At 38.0% G+C, this 26,083-nt stretch overlaps 1 protein-coding gene across 1 annotated transcript in view; it reads left to right on the top strand.

Annotated features, from left to right (window-relative positions):
- MIB1 (MIB E3 ubiquitin protein ligase 1) overlaps positions 1-26,083 on the top strand; it is a 103,060-nt gene that overhangs the window by 13,514 nt on the left and 63,463 nt on the right. Inside the window, exons 2-6 of the mRNA XM_004020480.5 lie at positions 11,069-11,240; positions 13,045-13,174; positions 19,804-19,908; positions 21,366-21,432; positions 22,746-22,950. Coding sequence (XP_004020529.3) covers positions 11,069-11,240; positions 13,045-13,174; positions 19,804-19,908; positions 21,366-21,432; positions 22,746-22,950 — 679 coding nt within the window. The remainder of the gene's footprint in view (positions 1-11,068; positions 11,241-13,044; positions 13,175-19,803; positions 19,909-21,365; positions 21,433-22,745; positions 22,951-26,083) is intronic.

Here is a 26,083-nt window from a genome sequence, read left to right as displayed (position 1 = left end):
TATGTATCTTCTAGGGAGCATACTGTTAGCAACCACTTTTCATTCTAGAAAACGTGTGCAATTTGGAAATACTCTTATTTTGTAGGAAAAAAAAGAAACTTATTTTTGATTTTGACTCTTAAGCACTTTATCCCAAGATAATCAACATGTGGTTTTATATCATTAAGATGTATTCTGCAACTCTGCCTATGTCTTAGTGTGCCAGAAGTGAGCAACATTGTTAGACCCTCAGCTGTCAAACTCCCACCCATCCTCACTACACCTTGTGTGTGTTGTATGATTTTTTTTAGTGACCCACTGAGGGTTCTAGTATCAGCTGAGTAATGTATAGTTACTAACCTAATTTCATTCTTAGGTTTTTAGAAAAAATAGTAAATGTGAAAGTTTTAATGGAAGTCCGTATCCTTTATTCAGAATGCTTGGGACTGAGTTGATAAGCTTTTGGATTTCAGAGCTGTAATATGATATTCCACAGAGTACATATCTCCCACTTCCAGGCCTAGAACAGCACCTGTCATATCAGATACACCAGTATTTCTGCAGAAAGCGTATGAATACTTATACTAAGGGAAAAACATCTGCTTCACTGAATACGCCGAAGCCTTTGACTGTGTGGATTGTGACAAACTGTGGAAAATTCTTAAGAGATGCAAATATCAGACCACCTTACCTGCCTCCTGAGAAACCTGTATGTGGTTCAAGAAACAACAGTTAGAACCGTACATGGAACAATGGATTGGTTCAAAATTGGGAAAAGGAGTACATCAAGTCTGTATATTGTCACCCTGCTTACTTAACTTATATGCAAAGTACATCATGCAGAATGCTGGGCTGGATGAATCACAAGCTGGAAATCAAGATTGCTGGGAGAAATTTCAACAACCTCAGATATGCAGATGATGTGACTCAAATGGCAGAAAGTGAAGAGGAACTTAAGAGCCTCTTGATGAGGTTGGAAGAGGAGGGTGAAAAAGCTGGCTTAAAACTCAGCATTCAGGAAACTAAGATCATGGCGTCTGGTCCCATCATTACATGGCAAAGAGAAGGGGAAAAAGTGAAAACAGTGGCAGATTTTCTTTTCTTGGGCTCCAAAATCACTGTGGATGGTGACTGCAGCCATGAAATTAAAAGATGCTCCTAGGAAGGAAAGCTATGACAAACCTAGACAGCATATTGAAAAGCAAAGACATCAGTTTGCTGACAAAGGTCTATATAGTCAAAGCTACTGGTTTTTCCTGAATATTCATTGGAAGGACTGATGCTGAAGCTGAAGCTCCAATACCTTGGTCACCTGATGTGAAGAGCCGACTCATTAGAAAAGACCATGATGTTGAGAAAGATTGAAGGCAGGAGGAGAAAGGGGACGACAGAGGATGAGATGGTTGGATGGCATCACTGATTCAATGGACGTGAATTTGAGCAAGCTCCGGAAGATGGTGAAGGACAGGGAAGCCTGGCATGCTGGAGTCCATGGGGTCGTAAAGAGTTGGACACAACTGAGTGAGTGACTGACAAAACAACAACGTAGTCTTTTGTTCATTCAGATCAGGGTTTACCACTCAGTTTGCTGCTCATTTACAAAAAACTTGAGAGTTTTGGGATTTTGGAATAGATAAGAGATTGTGAGTGTATCTCTTCGATTTCAAAGCACATTCTTCTGTATTTCCTGGGTCATGTACCTCACTTTGCAAACTGTTGTACTGAGTCACCAGACAAGAGTTTATGCATGTGAAGTATCTGTGGGAAAATGGCTCTTTTAGAATGTTCCTCATTCTCCTAAGCCCATTTCTTTGCTCATATACTTTCAGATGTCCCCAAGGCCAGTTTAGCTTGCCCCCTACCCCCTTTTAAACTGGGATGTTTGCATTACAATATACCACCTCCTCAGAGCGAACTGGGAACACAGAAATAATTTGATCTTTTCCCCATAGATTAGCTCTGTGTAAATAGGTTCTTATGAAATAGTCTGGTATCTAAGTTATCTTTACAAGTTCATTTCTGAGGGAAAATGATCCTGAATTCTAAACAACTGGCTTTTAACTGAACTTGTAGAACACAACTAAGATAAAGTGGTGTTTAAACTAATGGAGGAGATAATGGAATGTAGCAGGTAGTCCAGACACTCACTTCTGGCTTGGAGTGACTTTGGGAGCATATTTACTTCAGTAGATGCTTGCTGTGGTTAGGGTTAGTTTATATTCTCTTTGCATACTCATGATAAGAGTATACGGCTTTCTCCCAGGGGTGGGTTTATCGTCTTGATAATTTTGTTCCTAAAAAAGCAAGAAATGGGGTGGAAATTTCTGATATTAAAAAAATCATTATTTGGACTTTGGGAGTTTTGTAGGGCTAGTAGTGATAATAAATCATGAAAGCTTGGGATTGTGATGTTTTACATTATGGTGCTTTGCTTACTTCCCTTTCCCAGCCTCTCTTCGTGGAGTAGTGGACAATGCACTGGGTTAGTAGGAAAGTTCAAGTGTTTGTTCATTCTCTGTTTCCTCATGTGGACTTGTTAACTAGAGGAACAGACATTTACCGGACTCGTATCATGTATCAGAAACTATGCCAAGCTTTTTACATACTTTATCTCATTTAGTCCTGATAAAAGTGTTATTTGATTGCCTTCATTTTACTGATGAGAAAACAAGCTATGGGAAATGAACAAGGGTGCCCAAGATTTCATAAGTAATTGGTTGATGGTTGAGGTTCACATCCAGGCTTGTCAGTTCCCCCCACCCCCCATACTTTATAACATTAATCTCTTTAAACTTTAATTCTTCACCTGTCAAGTGAAGTTGGAGTAGGTCAAGATACATAGATGTTTTGCTTCTAAAATGAAATAATGAAGTTTTATCTGTTAGGAGGGAAAAAAGTGGATAAAGTTCTCATTTTTGTTTGATTTCATTTTCTACTCTTGTGTAACAAGTGCTAAAAATAGCAAATATATTACTGAAAATGCTAGTTATGTGCCTAGTTTGACACCTTGTTTCTTTGGCTTGAATTGTGTGAGGCATGATAGTTATGCAAGCTTTTAATAAAGTAGAGTAGAAAAAATAGATGAGAGAATAACTTGGCCAACAGAAAAGATGAGAGAATCATAGATTTTGAGTGAGATGCTTTCAAAGACATCTCCTTAACTCAAAATAAGAGTTGGTTGGAAGTTGATCGTGTTTCACTTTATTGCACTATTGAAATTAACTAAGAAATAGATAATTTTTTCATTTTTCCAGGGAGCACTAGTGATACAGAACCTGCCTGCCAATGCAGGAGACCTCAGTGACAAGAGTTCAGTTCCTGGACAAGGAAAATCCCCTGGAGAAGGGCTTGGCAACCCACTCCAGTGTTCTTGCCTGGAGAATCCCAGGGACGGGGGAGCCTGGTGGGCTGCCGTCTATGGGGTCGCACAGAGTCGGACACGACTGAAGCGACTTAGCAGCAGCAGCAGCAGAGTCAAGAGCATAAGAGGCCAGGCTTTGTAATCAGATTCACATGGTTTGAATTTGAGCCCACATATCCTCAATTTCTTCATCTATAAATGAGAATAATAATGCCTACCTTTTAATATTGTTAGGAAGGTTATGTGATACATGTGAAGCACCTAGCTTGGTGTACTGATTTAAGTAGTAGTTAGTATTAATAATAATCTTATTTTCACTAATTTACTGTTTCTCAAGAGTAAGGAATGTGGAGTATACCAAGCAGCTGGCAGGTCACAAAGGCCTCACCCTCATTAGGAATTTTAATTACACTTCAGTCAGTTTCTAAACAATAAGTACTTTGATGGTTCAGGGAGGATAAGATGCATATTCTAGTTGGTTAACCCTGTTTAATCTCTGTAAACTTTTTGTCACATTGATTTGGGGTTAAAATTGAGTGAATCCATAAATCAGAAATAGGAATTTCTGGTTAGTTGAATGACCTCAGCAAATAGTTACGCCGCAATAAGTAATTGCGTTTAAACACTGGTTGATGACTTGTAAATTACTTTTTACTGTTAGGTGAAATCTTTTAATTAGGGCGAAAAGGTAGAGGGTTAACTAGGCACTGTACTAGTCTACTAGGAATGCTTATCTTTTATTTTAAAAGTTTATTACATATATTTAAGATATCCATGTACATGAGTGATTAATAAATACCTGTGCACCTATCTACAAATAAAGCATTTCTGATGTTTGAAACACTGTACTTCTTCCCAATTTCATTCCCTTCCTCTCCTAAAGTAACCACTATGTAGAAATTCTGCTACCACTATGTAGAAATTAGAAGTTCCTATGGATATCTTTACATTTATGCTATGTTGTATCTATCTGTAAATAATCAACAGTTTTGTATTCTTGTATAATTTTAAAATGGAGCATTATGGTTGAAGAGTTCATCCATGGCGAATTGTGTGGCTCTTAAAAATTCATTTTAGATACTCCATTATTTATCTAATATATGTCTGCACTCTCTTATTAATGAACATTTATATTATTTACTTTTGCTTCACATAATGAACTGCTTATAGTGGGAAACTTCTCTCTTTCAATCATCTTTTCTCTCTAGAAATTTAGCAGTTTACTTAGATAAATCAATGCTTTGTGGATTTGAATTGTTTTCCTTGCCTCTTTTAAGAACTTGTGGTTATTGATTTCAATTAGCATGTTTTACCGTTCTCATAAAATTAGCCAACAGAAAGACTTAAGCTATGTAAATTCTCTAAGTTACTGAATTTAGGCGAGATGTCATTAAATGTAGAGCAGATGGTCATTTAAGTATTAGAATGAGTCAAAAGCTATCATCAGGTGGTTCATTTAACAGTGGCAGATGTCTTCATAAAGCTTAGCAAAGGGAAAGAGCATTACTCTCTAGGGTGATATGGTATTCTATAAGAAGAAAAAGCACTAATGGGTTTAGTTAAGGAATTAAATTTCAAGAAAGGGAAATTTTGAGGAATAACTCTTGCCAGGTTTTGAATGGAAGAGAACAGTTTTAGGTGAGAATGAATTGGGTGCATGAAGTAAGGGCAAACAAAAAAACTACCAAAGTAAGAGGTTAATAAAATGTTGGCCTTGTGCATTTAAGGCTCTTTCTCCTTTTTAGTGTTTTCTTTAAATATCAACTTTTGTTTTAAAGTCAATTCATTGCATTGTCATTAAAAATTCTCGCCTGCTCATTTTGGTGTTGGAGCAGCTGCTTTGTTGACTTTCTCCAGCTCTCAGCATTGGTCTGTTTCACAGCTGTTCAGTAACATTGTTGGCATTTGAACTGTGGGAACCAAGAAAGGATTTGGACATGCTTTTGTGTGCATTAATGGTTTTCTTGACGTATTCTTAAAACCATGAATTGTAGGAGGGTTTTTTGGTTTTAACCAGTTATCATTGTGTGTTTAAATGGTTCCATTTAAAGAAAGCGTGTACTCAGATTATGAGCTGATGAATGTTATCATTGTACTGTGTGGAAAATGCACTTAGAGATGAAAAATATGTAAATAGGGGACTAGCTGAAACCTGGACTTGTCTTTTTTTGGTCAGGTGGGGATACATTTTCCCTTTGGCTCTCATCAATCCACACTCCTTTGAAGAGCTGGACCAATAGTTTAGGATGTGCCTGCTCAGTGTGTATTGGGCCAGTTTGTTTAGTATGCTTGGCTTTTGTGATGGCATAGGAGACCTATCTTAGACCTTGTTCAGAAATGTTACTATTGTGTGGACATTTACTGTTACTGCTCTTTGATATTATGAAGTTTTGGGTCCTGGTGTTTTCCTTTGTTAAGACAGATTAAGGAGTGTACGTGTTAGGTATGCATTTTATTTTCATAAGCATGGAATAACTAGGTTAGGCTATGGGCTAAAAGAAAAAAAACTTTGAGTTGTAGTTATATATACCACATTGCTAACATAACAATTTGAAAATTAGTTACTATAAATCATTGGAATTCCTTGTATTTTTATTTTCAGCTTTTATTTTAATTGTAAGGGACATACACCAGCATTTCTGATCCTTATGCTTGATGCCCCTTCTTACCCAGCTGCTTCCTAGAATTAACATACACTGAGTGTAGAAAACTTAAAAAACCACAAAGGGGAATGAATCCCATCAAGCACATTTTGGGGGTTATCTTTCTAGTTTTTCTGTGCACATGTGTGATACATATAGTGTAATTTATTCACCAAAGTGCTATATTGTAATTCTTAGCAAACTACTTTATAAAATAGTAATATTGTTTACCATCTCAGTAATGTTTCTTCTGCAATGTAGTTTAATAACCGCAGAGAATTTTCCTTTATGGATTACCTTAGTTTATACATAAATAGTCTCATATTTTCAACATCAGTTATGTTAAATTTTTATTCACTACAAAAAATTTAGTATCATTGGGTGTACCTTTTTAAAATTTTGAAGGTGGGGTCAAAATCTTCTAAAGCATTTAAAACATTTTGCAGGTACCTTCTGTGTAGAGATTGTATCAATTTATGTTTCCCTCTCAACAGTATCCATCTGACTGGCTTTCTTGACACCATCTTCGCATACATGGATGTGTTATTTGTAATATGTGCTGATTCAGGAAGATAAAGTTGGTATCTCTTGTACTTCCTTTTTAAAGTTATGAAATTATAATAAACAGACACTTCTCCAAAAAAGACGTACAGATGGTTAATAAACACATGAAAAGATGGTCAATATAGCTCATTATTAGAGAAATTCAAATCAAAACCACAATGAGGTGGTATCTTACGCTGGTCAGAATGGCCACCATCAGAAAGTCTACAAACAGTAAATGCTGGAGAGGGTGTGGAGAAAAGGAACCCTTTTACACTGTTGGTGGGAATGCAAACTGGTTTAGCCACTATGGAGAACAGTGTGGAGATTCCTTAAAAAACTGAAAATAGAACTGCCATACGGACCCAGAAATCCCAATGCTGGGCATAGACACTGAGGAAACCAAAATTGAGAGACACCTGTACCCAATGTACATTGCTGCACTGTTTACAGTATCTAGGACATGGAAGCAACCTAGATGTCCGTTGGCAGATGAATGGATAAGGAAGTTGTGGCACATACACGCTATGGACTGTTACTCAGCTGTAAAAAGGAATGCATGGGGCTGAGTCAGTTCGAATGAGTGGATGAAATGAGCCTCTATTATACAAAGTGAAGTAAGTCAAAGAAACACCAATACAATACATTCATGCATATATATGGAATTTATAAAGATGGTAATGATGACCCTATATGCAAGGCAGCAAAAGAGACACTGATGTAAAGAACAGACTTCTGGACTATGTGGGAGAAGGCACAATCATCATATGTGGGATGATCTGAGAGAATAGCAAGTTCGATGCAAGAAGCAGGGCACTCAAAGCTGGTCTGCTGAGACAACCCAGAGGGATTGGGTTGGGGAGGGAGGTGGGAGGGTGGTTCAGGATGGGGGACACATGTACACCCGTGGCTTATTCATAATCGGTGTATAGCAAAAATCACCACAATATTGTAAAGTAATTATCTACCAATTAAACGATTAAAAAAACCAAAAAACTAAATAATTCAAAAGTGTACAAACAGCAAACGAATGTGGAAGTGCCCATCTGTTGTGCCTCGACCCACTGTGTGCAGTTGGGAGGAGTGGCTTGGTTTTCTCCGTTTGTACACTTTCTGTTTGGGTGTGCTCACATGGGTATGTGTGTGACTTCTACATTTTGTGTCATGCTTAGACTTAGGATTATAAAAGATGCTGTTCAACTATTTTTTCTAGCACTTTTATGATTTCCTTTTTTCATATTTAGCTCATTATCCTTATTTTTGCTACACTGTACTGCAGAGAACTATAATTTAGCAAAGATTGTATCTTATTTTTAACTTGCTTTGTTTTAGTTGCATTGGTTGCATAACAGATATCCCAAAACTTTGTGTTGTGGAAAATACTTCTATGCTCGAGGCTTAGTGGGGAATGGCTTGCCTCTGTTCCGCCAGTGTCTGGGGCTTTAGTGAGAAGAGTCAACAGTGGAGGGGCTGGCCCAGCCAGGCTTCCTTGGGCATGCCTTTCCACCTCTCTGTGGCTTCTCCGAATGGTGTCTCTGTGGCAGCTTCAGGTAGCCAGACTTACTATGAGAGAGCTCCCAAGGCATGGCGGGCTGGGGGTGGTGGGCGGCATGAATCTTGAAAGGGGGAGAGAGGCACATGGACAGACAAATGGCACAGAAATCCTACAGTGTCACTTTCGCCACCTTCTGTTAACCAAGGCAAATGTCCCCTCTGGTTCAGGGGGGAGGGGAACAGATCTGCCTGTTGATGGTCACTTGTCATTCATTGTCCTGTTGTCAGAGGAGCACTTAGGGTGGATATAGTCGGTGAGATTTTTTTTAGAAAATAATCTGCCACACCCTTCCTCCATTTTAAGTATACACTCAGTTTTCCAGGAATGTAACTGATATAAAATCTTAAATAAAGCAGGTGTATATCTGTATTTCAGTATTAAAATGGATGAGTTAAAATGGATGAGTCACAAAAATCATATTGTGATTTTTGCCATTTCTTATTAAAAAGTGCCGATTTTTATGAAAATTCACTTTAGTAGCCTTGCATCAGATATGACAGTTCAAAGTCTTTGTCTGTTGATAAGTTTTAGAATTTACCTTAAAATCTTAATGTGAGCCAGGATAATTTCTTTCTTAACTCTGTAGACTTTTGCTATTTGTGTTGGGAGATAATAATTACAAGAATATTTACAGAATTATGTTTTCAAAATGAACACTTTAAGGAAAGGTTATATATTGGTTTAAATAAAAATATAGCAGATTCTTAGTAACCCTTGTGATTAGCCAGATTATGGATTCCTTGCTACTTAGGAAAAAAAAAAAACAAACACAAAAAAACCCTCCTCACATGATTGAAAAACACCAAACAAATCCTTTTCTCTGTACTCATTTATACACCCCAAAAGGAAGAATAGATGTAAATTGCATTTGGCTTTCTGATTTATATTCTAAAAACACTAAAGCATGCAGTACCAGTGAATGCTGGTAGCTCTGAGTTGTGCAGCCATAAATTTGGTTTTTAATTTTAGTTTACAGGTCTGTTAAGCTGGAGTCTAATCTCCTTTGGGCCTGTGGCAGATGATCACTTCCATGATTGAAGCAGTCAGAATTAATTAGCCTTAGGCTAGAATGGGAAGGGCCGGATGAGCTACCCTTGAGTAATGGCAGGTGTGCCCTCTGTTGCTATCGTGGAGTGAACACAATGAAAGGAACCCAGGGGATAGGTACAGCTCAGGGAAGCTGTAAGCTTTGGGGAAAAACCAGAGATAAAATAGTAATTAGTGAATGGAGAGGGTGGGTAATTTGCTAAAGTGAAGGTCATCCACACAGGAATTAATTGATTATTCTCCATATGTAGTCTCTGGGAAATTGAGAAATTTGTTCTTTAATTTTTGTATAAAGTATTGCGGTATTTGCCAAGGATATATGACAGCTTTGATCACTAAGTTAGAATTGGTTGACTAGTGCATTTAATATATCTCTGTTAAGGTTAAGTGCAGTCTAATTCCTTGTGTTTGCCTTTTTGCTCTGATGCCTTTCTAAGTGTGTGTACCTCTGTTACACCACTTCAGCTTCACAGTCTCTCTCTCCATATTGTCCTGGTCTGCTTGGGCTGCCACAGCAATCTACCACAGACTGGGGGGTTTGTAAACAGCAGGAATTGATTTCTCAGAGACTGGGTAGGCCGAGTTCAGAGTGGTGGTGGCCAGTTCGGTTCCCTAGTGAGGGCTCATTCCTTCCAGTGTTCATTTCTCCCCACCCCATCACTCCCTCCTTTTTACGTCTTAACCATCTCAGCTTAGGCACTTAATTTAGAATCTGGTTACCATCCTTATAGAGATTTTGAACTTGGATATAGACGTGAGTTGAATAGGGTTTTTCTCTTTTCCGGAAGTAGCAGTAGTGCGTTAGTTCTTGTTTAGTTACAGCAGTGCTACTTTTATATTATAGTTCTTGCATATTCTGCACATTCTCATTTTATCCTTAGAACACACCTTTCCTTTAAAGATCATATCACTTCCTCCAAAGGGAATGAGGTTCTGAGAACTAATAGGACTCACTTTTTATTTAATTATTGGAAAATTTTCTACATTTATACAGAACAGAAAGTATAATGAACCCGTGTTAACTGTTACCCAACTTCAAATGAGCAGTCTTGTTTCATCTCAACTCAATGTACTTCCCGTCCCTCTCCACTGTGTATTTTGAAATAAATACTGTAGTTTTACATGTAAATATTTTAGTTAAAATGACTTTTGTCGGCACAGAAAGCTATTGACAGAGCCAGAATTTGATGTAGGAGGGTGTCAGCTTCGGGCGTGACCGCACAGCATGTTGTGAAGTAGTCACACTGATGTTCACAGGCCGCACACCGAACAAGCGATCTTAATGTAACAGAACAGTAAAGGGGCATTCTTCCCTCGTCTTATTACCATACAGTGCCAGTTTCTTCACTAATTTGTAGTGGTATTTTTTGTGGAGATGGTTTTCTTTTTCTAGCATTTATTACTTCTTTTTCCTTAAGAAAAAAACAACAACAAACTCAGCTATGTTATTTCCCATTAAACGGGGAAGCAAAAAGTTGTCAATACCTAGGGATAAAAGCTTAAGTTAATTGACAGTTTGTTTCTGATATTATGAGAAACTGTCTTCTTCTTTGGAATTTTTACCTGGAGAATAGGTTCGTGTTCCTCAAAAAGTGTTTTGCATGTTTGAAGTCTGAAACATCTCCTTGATGATAAAGGATTCTTCCTTCTCTCTCTGCATTGAACCTAAGTTTCAGGTTTGGATGAGAGCAAGGAAAGTGCTACTGAGAAGTGTTCTTACTAAGGAAAAAAGAAGGAATCGAAAAGGTTTAGTCTGTAATTTGTACTCTTTAGAATATTTGCTGTCTGTTATCTTGAAACTATATGGTTCATTTGAAATATTGTTTCTTGCTTTATTGAGCTATTTTGTAAAATGCTGTGTTCCTATTTTTTCCCTCAGGGAATACTGTTCAAATAAACCATACTTGAAATTAATGTCAGCATGTGTCTCTGTTTTAACAGGCATCAAGCACGATGGAACCATGTGTGATACCTGCCGCCAGCAGCCGATCATTGGCATTCGGTGGAAGTGTGCAGAGTGTACAAATTATGACTTGTGCACCGTTTGTTATCATGGAGATAAACATCATTTAAGGCATCGCTTTTATAGAATTACCACACCAGGGAGTGAGCGGTATGGGAATCAATTTTTTTTTTTTTCCAATTGCAATTCTTTGTATCTGTTACATTTTTTGGTACCATTCAACCTTAAAAATAGGATTAGGAAATAGCTTCTGACAGCTGGTTTAGTAGGAAATAGCAGATACGAGGCTAAATGACGACCAGGGCTACCACATCACAAGAAGAGAACCAGTACAGATGGAGCTATGTGTGTTTCTCCAGGATAATCGGGGCTGTTTGTTCTCGTATAGAGACGTGGCCCTGCTCAGTGTTCAGATGTGCAAGGGTGGCCCAAGGAAGGCTGATGGTTTTTTCCGTATGCATTCTGTCCTGTGAACACTAGGGCACAGTTATGGAATCAAGAGACATTTATTCAGACTATAGAGCTTTAAGACTGTACTTGGGTAAATCTGAAGGTAAATAGGGCATGATATTCTTAAAGCAGTTTACAGGTTAAGGGATTGTTTGATCAGCAGTAATTATCATGTGATGTTTCAGACTGTATATAGAGATACATAAAAAGTGTTTTAGGTGCAAAGAGAGGAGTGTTGAGTGTGAGTGGGTGCAGAGTTTTCGCTGATGGCGTATTCTCAGGGAGCTATGACTAATGCAGAGAAACAAGAGTCAAGTTGGTGAAGGGAAGCAACAGAAGTAATAGAAAGATGGATTTTTGTGTCATACTGTCCTGGTTCAAATCCTGGCCCTACCATTTGTTGAGTCATTTTCTACAAATTATTTAGTTTTGTCTTTTGCTTACAGTTTTTCAAGTTGGAGTATAGTAAAGACATTCTGAAAATGAATAGAATAGTGAGATGAAAGTAGAATTTAAAAATCCCAGTTCTTTTTGATTTTTTAGGAATGAGAAGGCTGTAGGAAAATAAGGGATGGAAGGCTTTGGAGAGCCATGCTTGTCTGGGTAGCTGCATGTGGAATCTTTTTCAAAGTCCGTAGGCTTTTGTAGGTATACACTGCTTTAGAGACAGTTTGGTGTAGGTCAGATACAGGCCACAGGTGTATTTTGCTTGACTTGGCTCTCAATTTTTGAACAATTGCTTACCTTGTAAAACCTGTGAAAGGTGAGTTTCTGTGAAAGGTGATTTCACAGAAAAATCATATTTATGAATTCTAACTCCCCCTCCCTCCCAGGCTGTCACCACAGGGCCTGCATTTGTTCCTGGCAGCGGTTGGCTGAAGCCCAGGAGCATCTGCCCCCTTTAGACAAAGCGTCCTCTGGCGCTCACCAAAGTCCCTGCCACTCCTTATTGTCTTCCTCTGCCCAAGGTCAAGTGCCATTTGTCATTGCTGTGGTGCTGTCTCTCTTAGGCCTTCGTTTGTAGTGTGTGCTTGGCAGTTGTAGGGTTTTGTATAGGCCATCTCTAAAGTAGTGAAGGCTTGTAGTGATACTCTGCAGTGGTTAGACTGGATTCATGTGTTGATTCCATTCCAGGTTAACTTTTGTGACCTTGGGCAAGTTATTAATGCTTACCTCTTTGGGACTTTTTGTAAAATGAATAATGTAATAAATAGTACCTTTATCTTAAGGTGGGTAACAGAGTTTATATCTCTCTAAGTGTTTTTATGTATAGGAAAAGCTAAGTGAATATAACCTGTTGTTATTATTCCAACTACTAGTGTCTTCATCAGCATAACTTAGGGAATGTGGAAAGTATTTCTATTACTTGCTGTTATGGTGTTAACCAGAGCAAAGAAAAATATTTTGAAAATAACGTTTTATATGGTCTTTATTTTAAAAAATAAATTGCCATCCATTACCAATTTTATTTTTGTATAAAATTGAAAGTAGAATCTTCTTTTAGGGTTCTGCTAGAGTCTCGTAGAAAATCGAAGAAGATCACTGCCCGAGGGATCTTTGCAGGTGCCAGAGTGGTGCGAGGAGTGGACTGGCAGTGGGAAGATCAGGACGGGGGGAATGGACGCAGGGGAAAGGTAAAGGGTGTTTCTGAACCGTCATGTTATTCTCAAATACTGTATATTCAGTAGATGTTAAAACTATTATAATTGAATTTTGTGGCCCATTTTCTTTAAGGCCAATAGCAGTTTCTTAAACTTTCATTTTTCCTTCCCCTGGGAAGAAAAACAATTGTTCCCTCTCTGCTGTACACGTTGGTGTTCAGTGAGAAGATTGGTGGGTAGGTTTTTCTTTTCCATCTTCAGGCTTCACATTGCCGTTTTGCTGTCCAGAATGCCTTTCTGAACGTCCTCTTTGGGCCAGTCCTCCTTAAGCAGTATCTCATGCTCTTGGCTTTCTTGTTATTAACATTTCATGTGAATTTACTTGCTTTATGTTCCATTCCCTCACAGATGCGTTTCTGAGGGATCATAGGCAGAGTGGTCTGGGTCAATTACAGCATTTACTCTGAAGGGAATTTTGTAGTCTCTTTAATGGGGTGGGATAACCAGAGATGTCAGGGTAAGTGGGTTGTTGGTTTTGCTTATTTTGGATCTCATGTTGCTTTTGCTGGTGACGCAGTCGTTGATTCAGTCAATAAATCCTGAACGTGTGTTCTGGCTATTTTGCTCAGTGTACTGAATGTGTTTTCACATCCTGAATGTGTGTTCTGGGTGTTTTGCTCGGTGTACTGAATATATATTCAAGTCCTAAATGTGTGTTCTGGGTGTTTTGCCCGGTGTACTGAATGTATATTCAAGTCTTGAATGTGTGTTCTTGGTGTTTTGCTTGGTGTACTGAAATTAATAGCATTTCCCTTTGAGACTTCAGCATCAGTCCCTGTTCCACTGTTACCTTCTGTAAAATATTGTTCTTAGCATTAAGGAATGATGACTTTAAAGTCTGTATCATCTGAGGAATTCTTCCTAGGGACTTGAAGGCCTCTTGTACTACTTGGTGCTATATAGATTTTTTTGAATTTAAGATTTTTAAACATTTGTCAAATAGGATGTTTTCCAAATTCAGAGTATCGCTGTGTTGATTTCATTTTTAAGTGATAAGGTCTAATGTTTAATGTTTGGAAGTCAGACAAATATTTCAGTCTTTTATCTTTTAAGTACTTTTCTTTTTATTAAGGAAGCAATGCTTTTTAAGAAAAACTTTATTTACTGACCACATAGGTGCAGGACTGCAAGGAGATCCAACCAGTCCATCCTAAAAGAGATGAGTCCTGGGTGTTCTTTGGAAGGACTGATGCTAAAGCTGAAACTCCAATACTTTGGCCACCTCATGCGAGGAGTTGACTCATTGGAAAAGACTCTGATGCTGGGAGGGATTGGGGGCAGGAGGAGAAGGGGACGACCGAGGATGAGATGGCTGGATGGCATCACTGACTCGATGGACGTGAGTTTGAGTGAACTCCGGGAGTTGGTGATAGACAGGGAGGCCTGGTGTGCTGCGATTCATGGGGTCACAAAGAGTCAGACACGACTGAGCGACTGAACTGAACTGAACTAGGTACAGGATTCTGTTCCAGGCTTGAAGGTTGTAGGAATAAACAGAAAAGACAAGGCTCTTACTCTTCGAGACCTGTGTTCTCATTAGAGGAGATGGAGAACCAGAAATTCAAATCTAAGTTCTGTGACCAGGAGCGTTAGGGTCACCTGACAGCTTGTTAGAGGCTTGCTAGGTAATAGGTCACCTTCCTCCTGGACTTTCTAAATTAGAATCTTCATGTTAATAAGATACCTAACTCACTCAGGTGCACATTAAAGTTTGAGAAGCACGTTTCTTTCTTCTTCTTCTTTTTTTTTTTTTTTGTATTGGGGTAGAGCCAGTTAACAATGTTGTGAAAGTTTCAGGTGGATGGCAAAGGGACTCAGCCATATATGTACATGTATCCATTCTCCCCCAAATTCTCTTCCCATCCAGGCTACCACATGACATTGAGCAGAGTTCCCTGTGCTATGCTTACAGCAGGTCCCTGTTGGTTATCTGTTTGAAATACAGCAGAGTGTACATGTCCATCCCAAACTCCCTAACTATCCCTCATCTGCCTTCCCCACCCCCACCCTGGGCAACCATAAGGAGAAGCAAAACTGGACCACAGACTAGTGTGAGTTTGGGGAAGACACCATCTCTGGCTGAGTGGAGTGCTTTGGCGGCATGCTTGGCAAGCCAGTGGCAGAGCAGAGGTATCCCTTGGGGGGTGGGCACAGGGACAGCCTTGTCCTAGTGCAGAGGGTCTTGGTGAGTGGAACTCAGGCTGGGTGTAACCCTCTGCTTTCCTCTTTGGCAAGGCCCTTTGTTCAGTAAACAGCTTCTGCAATCATTTACAGCAATCCTGTGTCACCTGGGGTGTATAAAACATATGTTGAAGCTTGAAGAATAGTAGTGAAATTTTAAAAAGTAAATTTTATTCCTATTCTGTGGATTAAAAAAGAGTGTTATGAATACCTTTAAAAGCCTTCTGTTTACTGTTTCCCAGCCGCAAGCCCTGCAAGGTAACTAATTTTGCCTGTCATTATTCCCTTGTTTGTCTTTATTATTGTATGACTTAGTGCTCTGTATTACAACATTTAGGATTTAAGTTTCTGAGAAACCAGGTAGCAAGCGGAAATCTAGCCTTTGTAAAGACAGAGCAGAATTGTGCTTTTAGACGAAAGCTTCTAGGGAGAAGATAAACTGAATTCAATCTCTGGATAACGGCATCCCTGGGAGCTCATAGGAGTCTTTCTGGGGTAGTCAGTAGACATGGTCATAACTAGGTCCTGGAAAACACAGGGCTCAGCACGGTCAGGACACCAGGAAGGGCAGAAGTATGGACCACGTGCTGTACACTGGACAGGAATATAGTCAGAGGGCATGTGTTGTTTGCTTCCAAGCGTACCATGATACATCTCAAAGTTTTAGGAATAAGGCAAAACAGAATATTCTGTGGAGTGGGATGAGAAACCTCGGCTGGTTTAGGTGGCAGGGAATGGGGGGATGCAGGCGAGAGTGGGAACCTCATCATTACATAGTCCAATAAGCCAAGTTCAGTTGAGAATTTGGGTCCGGCTCACTCAGGCAGTGTATCCTTAGGTCGATAAAGCGATATGATGGCAGTGGACATCTTGGTAATGAAAGCCTTCAGCATGTCTGGCCTGTGAGTCACGTGGCTGCAGTCCGATTGCCCTTGACACCTGGTACCCAGCAGGCATCTTGGCAGCCTCCTCTGATGGATGCCTTTGTCTCTTTCCTGGCTGGATCTTGTGTTTTCTGTATCCCATTACATCATCTTCTTTAGTTACTCTTCTTTTGATGGAGTACACATCCTAGTAATGTTTTTTGAAAGAGTGCCCGAGAAGTAAATTTTTTAATACTTTCATTCTAAGAAGTGTTTTAGCTTTATATTCTTCCTCACACTTAATTATGTGGTCAGAGGGTTAAAAAAACTTTTTCATCACCTTTTCAAAAGCAGTTGCTGCTAAAGCCTGAAGCCATGTAAATGGCACTTCTCAGGATTTGTTATATTGACACTTCTTAGGTGGAATGCAGAGTAGCAGTTTTGAAGCTTTGAGTAATCAGTATTACATTTTCGGTTTGTTGATTTAATACTTGTTACGTTTTAGGAACAAAAAGAGAAATAAATGAAACCATCTTGCACATAAGACTCTGAGTGAGGGAACTTACTGTAATAGGAAGTCTTCAGGGTAACATTATTTAAGCACGTGTTTGAAATGCAATATAATTTTTGTCTGACTCTTTCTGACCGTGAGTGTGAATGAATAAAGTTTTTAATTCCCCCTTTTCCTTCATGGCTGGCTTCTCTCTCCCTGTCCTCTGGTGTAACCCACATGAAGGTGGTAGTATATTCTTATCTTTTTTTCCTTGAGGTTCAAGATTCCCCTTTCTCATTACTATGTGTTCTCAACTGTATGGTTAGTTTGATCCATATTAAGGGATAGATACCAAATTGGGCTGATCTTGTATTAATACTGACCCCATCTATGGCCTATCACATACCTGCATGTACCATGGTTTTTTGCATGGTGACAACAGTGTTAACACAAAAATAAGCAGGTCAAGTGCAGGCTTTGACAGACATGATGTAAGGATAGCATTGAAATGTGTCAGTTCAGTTCAGCTCAGTTGCTCAGTCGTGTCCGACTCTTTGTGACCGAATGGTCTTAACTATCTGTGTTAGTATTTCAAGACTGTTTTAATTTTACAAATGCTTTAAATATATGTTAATTGCCTCATACACATACACTAGATATATTTCCTTCCCTTTAAAAAACTTTATTATGGAGAATTTCAAACCTACACCAGAATGGAAAGCATAATATAACAAATCCCTGTGCACCCAACATCCAACTTCAGAATTTATCAGTGTTTTAAAAACTGCCATTTATTTGTTGAAGAAACCAAGTTCTTTGTATTTTTCTGATTGATTCTTATGTGCTCTTCTAACCGTTGTATTTCTTATAAACTTGTTGTTAGATGTAGAGAAACGAGTAGATTCAGGTTCAAGTTTATTTTGGCAAGAATACCTCATTACTGGTGTGTGTACTTAGATCACACATAAAGAAGGCATGTAAAGTCTTGATTATCCTGTTAGTGGTGTTAAGATTAATCAGTGCAGATATTGTTAGTTTGATCTTTACAGAATTTCTCAGCGACCTTCTACCTAATGGTTTAGTAGCCATTCCACACATATTTATTAATCAGAATTGAAAGTAAGAAATTAATGTAGTTATTTTCTTATGCTTTCCACTTTATTTCCTCCTCGATAAACTGAATCACATTAACAAGTGAAGTGATTTCATTTAGTGATTCACAGTTTGAGTAATGAACTTGCTTATGTTCCAAGTAATTTGAAATTTAGGATGAATTCGATTTAAACAAAATTTGTTTTTTAAAAGTTGATCAAATGCTTTTTTGTCCCTCTCATAAAAGCACAGGCTTATTTAATCTAGCACTGCATTTTTAAAAATAAATGAAATAGAATCTGACTGTATTATAATCAAAAGCTATTTTTCTTTCCTACAAGTTGCATGTTTCACTTTAGAATGTTAGAAACTCTTGCTTTTGAAGATTATGCAGTGGTTAGTTGTGAGAATCATAAAACACAGCATGGCAGCGATGGACTCCACAGTCAGGGTGATAGTTACCTCTATTAAGAGGCAGGAGGGTGGGGTTGATGAGAGGCATGCAGGGGACTTTAAAAGTACTAGTAATTTTCTTTTTCTTAGTCTAATGTTCATTTCATTTTTTAATTATTTTTTAAAGTTTGTGTTAGATTTTTATAACATAATTTATTTTAAAATTAGAAAGAATAGACTGACTTACTAATGCTTTGAAATATTATTCAAGTATTTAATCAAGTCCTAAGCATAAAAACATTTTATCTCACAGAAGCACTGTAAAATATGTGGCTTGCAAAATTGTTGCTTTAGCACAGGGTGAAGAGGAAGTGGTCATTATGTATCTTATTTGAAATAGTAGTATGTTTTTAAGGGCATACCTTAAAAATTACGTTTAGTATCAGCCTGGCATTCTGAGAAACTGAAATGAAGGGTGGTTGGTAAGTGTCAAGATGGAAAAGAGTCATGAGTTGCACATGTACAGTCTCCCAGTCTGGGGGGTAGACTGCTTCACTTGAAAATCCCCAAGTTCAGTGCTCACTGTGTGTCATTTTTGTGTAGTTGATTCTTGGCCCTAAATCAATAGCAACTCCAGGTTTTTTTTTTTTTTTTTAATATTAACTGCTCTAATGAATCTGTCTGGTCTGGTGGCATGTGGGGCCTGGAGGTAGTGTCTGGATTTCCATTGTAGTCGGGGGTTTTAGCTTGGATGGCCTGCTTTTCAGGGCAGCTGAGGGGCACTGCTGGCGGAACCAGATCTCTCAAGCCTTCTTTAAACATGGCCTTTGAGCCTGTGCTCATCCGCGTTCAGCTGATCAGAGAGCTGGGTTATCTTGAATTGTTCTGGGTATTTGGTCAAAGATTTTACATTTTGTATCAAAAAACAGGTTTAAAAGAATACACTGCTGTTAGAAGGAACCCTTTAAGAGTAAAGATTTTAAATTTTGAATTGAACTATGTATTTGCTGATAATCCATCACTGTAATCACTAAGTGTCTCAGTATAAGATTTCTGCAGTAGTTCACCCCACTCCAGTACTCTTGCCTGGAAAATCCCATGGACGGAGGAGCCTGGTAGGCTGCAGTCCATGGGGTCACTGAGCATCAGACACGACTGAGTGACTTCACTTTCACTTTTCACTTTCATGCATTGGAGAAGGAAATGGCAACCCACTGCAGTGTTCTTGCCTGGAGAATCCCAGGGACGGGGGAGCCTGGTGGGCTGCCGTCTGTGGGGTTGCACAGAGTCAGACACGACTGAAGTGACTTAGCAGCAGCAGCAGCAGTAGTTTTAGGGACTTCCCTGACCTCTATTAAGAGGCAGGAGGGTGGGGTTGATGAGAGGCATAATAAAATGTAAAAAAATATTTCTAATTCAGTTATATGTTAGAAGTGACATATATTTGGCAAGTAAGTGTTTTTCATGATCCTGTTAGACAGGATTGTAACTGAAGTAATTTTAAAGATTTAAATATAATTAAAAGAATCAGCCTCTCCTCTCTTCTTAAAGATTTTTTATCCCTCAAAAATTTCCTGTAGGTAACAGAGATCCAAGACTGGAGTGCATCAAGCCCACATAGCGCAGCCTACGTTCTCTGGGATAATGGTGCTAAGAACCTGTACAGAGTTGGCTTTGAGGGCATGGTAAGTGTAAGAACCATAAAAGATGAAAATATTGGATGGGTGAAAGAAAGGAAATTAAAAATAGCCCTTAATGTAATCTTTCTTTTGTTGTTGTGTCATTTCCTTTTATCATAATACAGCCATCTGAATCATGAGTATGAGTAGGAAGGAACATCTGTAAAGTGAGAATTTAGTATAATAGGTGTTAACATTATTTTTAAGGCGTTTTTTCCCTGTATTTAAAGTGTACTGTTGATAATTGAAAATGACTGACCTAGAAACATTAATCAAGTGCTTAAGGAGTAGTATTTATATATTGGTTGATTCTCATTCTTTTTTGATGGTGGAGTAGCACTCCTTGTATGGCTATGCCATTGTTTATGAAATTTCTGTTGATGGGTGTCTGGGTTGGCTTTTTGTTTTTGTTTTTCATTGTTGCGAGCACTGTTTCAGTGACATACATCTTGTGCATATGTCTTTGTACATTTATGGGTATATTTTCTTAAGATAGATTCCTAGAAGTGGAATTGCTAAGTTAAAGTATCACATTAAAACAGTTTGACCCATGACTCTTTGGCTAGGATTGAACTAAATGTGAACTCCAGTGGCAAAGGAGGCTGTAACTAACAGAGAGTTGGATTGTGTGTGTGTGTGTGTGTGTGTGTGTGTGTGTGTGTGTGTGTGTGTTTAAAGGAGCTCATTTTCTTAATACAGTAAGTATATATTGATCACTTTATACATATATATATGTGTGTATATATCTATATGGTACTGTTAGGCACTTTTAGGTAATCTAGTTCTGAATTTTCATAGTCACCCTCAAAGTTTCTCATCTAACTTCACATTTTCTGTACTTTTCATTATACCACAACTGCTTCCCCATTCACATAAATACTTAATAATTTCTTATTAAAGCTAAGTGGGAAGGAACTTAAGTTAACTAAGTTATGGTAAAATAAGGACTAAAAGTGATATAAATAGGAAATTATCTGGACACAGACTCAAAAGACTGGATTTGGTACTTTCCTTTTCTGCCTTCTGACTAGTTTTGGATAATTTCCTTTATAAAATGAGTCAATGCCTACCTTGTATATCTCATAATATTGATTAGAAAGATCAAATGAGTTGACCTCTTTTTGGTAAAAGAATCTTTTAAATGGAATGTATGATGTACTTTTTAAATACAAGATTTTTGTTTTAGTTCTAATTTTCCAACGTGTTTTTGAAAATATTTCAGTGGTAAAGATCCAGACATTTTAATTTGAACTACAAAAGAAAGCTTTAAGTATGACATAGCTGAAGATCAAGTTTATAGTTGTTGATGGGTGTTTATGAAAGCAGTGTTTAGTATGATTATTAACCCAGAGCTACTTCTGCTGAGGATAATGTTCTGAATGAACATTTTTGCCTATTTTAGGTATTGAGCTATACTTGAAGCTTTCAAGCGTGATTTTTTTGGTTTCTTCCCTTCTTTGTAGTCTGATCTGAAGTGTGTCCAGGATGCCAAAGGAGGTTCTTTCTACAGAGATCATTGTCCTGTGCTAGGTGAGTTAGCAGACGAGAAAATTTCTAAATAATGGGTCAGAGTTCATAGAATCAGAAAAGCGTTTCAACTGGGCTTTAAGAAAATTAGTTATCATTAAAGATTTTTAAAGACATGCTCTTGGTTGTGTTTGGTTTTAAAAGTATTTGTTCTTTTTTAATGATTTATTTAGTGTCTGAAAGAGTTGTCATGTCTTACTAAATTGATGCATCATTTATAGGGCATACCAATACTGTATAAAACTTTTTTGTTTTAATCATGAGCTTGTTGGAAAATGTGTTGTATTACCATACTTATACATACTTATTCTGCTGACAATAAGAGCTAACAATTTAATATTTATAAATTCCTTAGAATTTAATTCCTTTGAAAATATAACAGCTCCAAAATTAAGATAATATGATAAATATAATGTATGATTGAAATAAAGAACAGGAAAACCAAAACTACTTTCATTCTATAGATTCTTCATTGTTGCTACAATGACCATTTGCCATATTGTTCCGATTAAGCCTTTAGGGTCTTCTGATTTAGCTGTGTCGGTGGGAACTCGCTGTGTTCCTCTTTTCAAATAATTTGTTTTCCCTTATTGCCCCAAAGTGCTGTTTTCTTGCAGCATACCTTAATTTTTTAGAAAAAAGGAGAATATGGAAGAAAATCTTATGGTTTTGATGAGAGATGAGATCATCTCTCTTGCATTCAGAAACATTCTTCTTTTGTATTTGGGCTTTACAAGAAAAGTGTAGAATCAACATACACATTTAGGATCCCTCAGCATAGTGTTTGATGATCATGCATCCTTTGCTCCAGAAGTAGCTTTGAAAATAATCTTGGAAATGGGCTTTTAAAATGTATAAAAATGCTCTTGAGGCAAAAATCACAAAAACCATTTGGTAAATGATAATAGTAAGCACTTCAGAGAAAACAAAATTCCAGGAGTCTCTTTCATATTCTTTAGTTAGCTATCCTGACTCTTCAACAAGTCATCCAGGCAGAAAGGTGAATATTACCAGTGCCCAGAGCTTTGTGTTCTGATAGTCAGTGTCTTGTCATCTATAGATTCTGCTCCTCTTCGGTCATTGTTATAAATCATTACTTTATTTCTGCTTTTGAGTCTGTTTGTTTTGTTTTCTTTTTTTTTTAAGGCTGTATAATTCTAGATTTTTATACTCACATTTTATTCTCAAAACATTTTAAGATTAGATAGTAACTGAAACTCAACTGTCTGGGGCTTTTTTAAAATCTTAAAACAGTGCAGTTGCCTGTTGTTGCTGAGATTTCCCTTGTCCTTGGTCACCTCCCTCTGCAATTACAGGTGAGCAGAATGGCAACAGGAACCCTGGTGGGCTGCAGATTGGTGACCTGGTCAACATAGATCTTGACCTTGAAATTGTACAGTCTTTGCAGCATGGTCATGGCGGATGGACTGATGGCATGTTTGAGACCTTGACTACAACTGGAACAGTTTGTGGCATTGATGAAGATCATGACATTGTAGTACAGTATCCAAGCGGCAATAGGTTGGTTGTATTTCTTAATTTTCAGTAATGGCAAGTGAAATTTGTCTACAGAGGAACTCTGAGCCTACAAAAAGCAAATAATATGACATCACAAAGACTTCTTACAGCTAACTCTTCAGTAGTAGAAGAAAATCCAGAATACCTTGGTAAAGTAGAAGGAAGCAAGTAAGAACTCTGTGTGTGTGTGTGTGTGTGTGTGTGTGTGTGTGTGAATATTCTGTGTACTTTTTTCTCCCTTTAGTGAGCAGAATACATTGTATCAGTATTGGGTCCAAGTGTAGCTAAAAAGTTGTCTGTTCCTGGTGGGCTGTCTCAGTCTACCCTGAATAAACAGGGTAATAACAGTGAACTCCTCTGGTCCCTGTCTTGTGTTGGCTCACGGTGACACAGCTCTCCCTTGCCACACACTCATCGGTATCAGCAACATAGCGCTGTGTGCATTTATTCATTTCTGTAACCTTCCTTACACACCATCCTTCCATACACACACCATCCTTCCATGCTCCTTGTCTTCCTCTTCTTTGGATAACTCCTCTGCCTCCTGTAAATACTGAATATATGCTTGCCTCCTCTCTCCAGCTACCCTCCCTGGTACATGCATACAATATTTGTCTGTTTAAACCTCCTGTTATCCACTAAAATTGTTATTTATTTGATCTCTAGGTTTCAAATTTCTTGGAGACTGGGCCTGTGCCTTTTATTTGTTTATCCCTAGGGGCCAAAATGTATCCAGTTTACTAATATTTTTATAGTATTTTAGAGAAAAAATAATAGTTAATTTTGTCAAATCTTTATTACTGCCATGTACTTAAAGAAACTAACTCTCTGAATTTCTTTAAGGGAGGGTTTATATATAGAATAAGAAAAATAAACATTAAATTGCTAACTGAAGTATAGAATTAGCTCTAATTGTGTTCAGATCTGGAGAATATACGTGATCATATCAGGAGATGCACAAAAAACATTTGACAAAATCCAATATCCTTCATGGTAAAAATACTAAATAACCTAAGAAGAGAAGGGCCTGATAAAGGGCATCTCTGAAATCCTACAGTGAACAGCATCCTCAGTGGTAAAAGACTGAGTGCTTTCTCCTTTAAGATCAGGAACAAAACCAGAATGTCTTCTGTCCCTGCTTTTATTCCATCTTGTCCTAGAGGGTCAAGCTGTGGCAGTTAGGCAAGAAAAAGAAATAAGAGGGAGAAGAAGGAGAATGGAAGAAGTTAAGCCATCTCTGTTCACATGTGATATGATCTCGTGCATAGAAAAATCTAAGGAATCAACAAAAAAAACTGTTAGAAGTAATAAATGAATTCAGCATAGTCATGGGATATAATATTAATATAGAAAATAATATAAAAAGTATATTTCTCTACACTACAACAAACAACCTGAAAATGAAAATAAGAAAACAATTCTGTTTATAATAGCATCAAATAATAAAATACTTAATAATAAATTTAGCCCAGTAAGTACAAGATGTGTACACTGAAGACTATAAAACATTATTAAAGAAATTAAAGATGACCTAAAGCAATGGAAAAATGTTTCATGTTTACGGATCAGAAGATCTAATATTGTTTAGATGGTGCATTAGTTTCTTAGAATTGCCATAACAAATTACCACAGAGTGGCTTAAAACAGCAGAAGTTTCTTCTTTGACAATCCTGGAGGCTAAAAGTCAAGGTGTTGGCAAGACTGATTCCTTCTGGAGACTCTGAGGAGAATCTGTCCTGGGCCTCTTTCCTGGCTTCTGATGGTTGCTGTCATCCTTGGCGTTCCTTGGCTGGTCAGTGCATCACTTGTTTCTCTACCTCTGTCTTCACTTGGCCTTGTCCCCTGGGAGTCTGTCTGTCCCTGTGTCTTCACATGACCAGCTTCTTCTTCTTTTTTGGGATGAGGCACAAATTTTATTTTCAAATTCATTCAAATCTCTGGTTAGTCAAGTTCAGTATCAGAGATTGTCTGATTCTGAGAGCCACATAAACTGTCCTCCGGCCCACTATTTTCTTTTCATCAAGCCAACACTTGTAGCTTAGCCGTCCATGAGGAAAGAACCCTAAGGAGGCGTAGAAAAAAGTTAATTGAGCTCATGGAAATTATAAAATCTTTCACATAGAAAATTATGAAAAGATGGTTGTATATGATGGTCCTTTTAAGGACACTAGTCATTGGATTTAGGGCAAAGGATTTAAAGACATTTTTAAACAGAAGATATTAATGTTGCTCAGTTGTATCTGACTTTTGCAACCTCATGGACTGAAGCCCACCAGGCTTCTCTGTCCATGGGATTTTCCAGGCAAGAATATGGGAGTGGGTTGTTATTTCCTTCTCCAGGAGATTTTCCCAACCCAGGGATTGAACCCTGGGCTCCTGGCAGGCAGATTGATTACCATCTGAGCTACCAGGGAAGCGTCTCACAGAAGGTACAGAAATGGTCAATAAATGCATTGCATTAGTCTGTTAGGGCTCCCTTAACAAAATATCACAGACTGGTGGCTTAAACAACAGATGTTTATTTATTTATTCTTTTTTGTTTACTGTTCTGGAGGCCAGAAGTCCAAGATCAGGGTGCCATGAGGGTAGGTTTCTGGTGAGACCTCCTCTGGGCTTGGAGAGGATTGGTTTCTCATTGTCCTCACATGGCACCTCGCCTTTATAACATCATTTAACCTTATTTTTCTCCCTAAAGGCCCTGTCTCCAAATACAGTTACATAGAAGCCATAGAGCTTTACCATGTGAAATTTGGAGGGACACAGTTCATTCTGTATCACCCTTGAAGAGATGCAGGACATTATTAGTTACTGAGGAAATTCAGTTCACAACCACAATGAGATACCCCTTCACATGCTAGAATGGCTAGAATAGAAAGGTAGGATAATTACAAGTGTTGTTGAGGGTATAGAGAAATTGGAACCAAGCCCTCCTACATTAACAATAAGTAGATGAAGTGGTCTAAATGCTTTGGGAAACAGTAGTTTCTCAAAATGTTAAATACAGAGTTAACATATGACCTAATATGTCCACTTCCAGGTTTATATCCAAGAAAATTACAATGTGCCCACACCAAAATCTGTACGTGGATGTTTGTAGAAGTGTTATTCATAACAGCCAACATGTGAAAATAAGCCA

The sequence above is a fragment of the Ovis aries genome, chromosome 23 (assembly GCF_016772045.2).
Source record: "Ovis aries strain OAR_USU_Benz2616 breed Rambouillet chromosome 23, ARS-UI_Ramb_v3.0, whole genome shotgun sequence".
NCBI lineage: Eukaryota > Metazoa > Chordata > Mammalia > Artiodactyla > Bovidae > Ovis > Ovis aries.
Note: the sequence above shows the minus strand (reverse complement) of the source record. Positions and strands in the feature narration are given on the sequence as shown.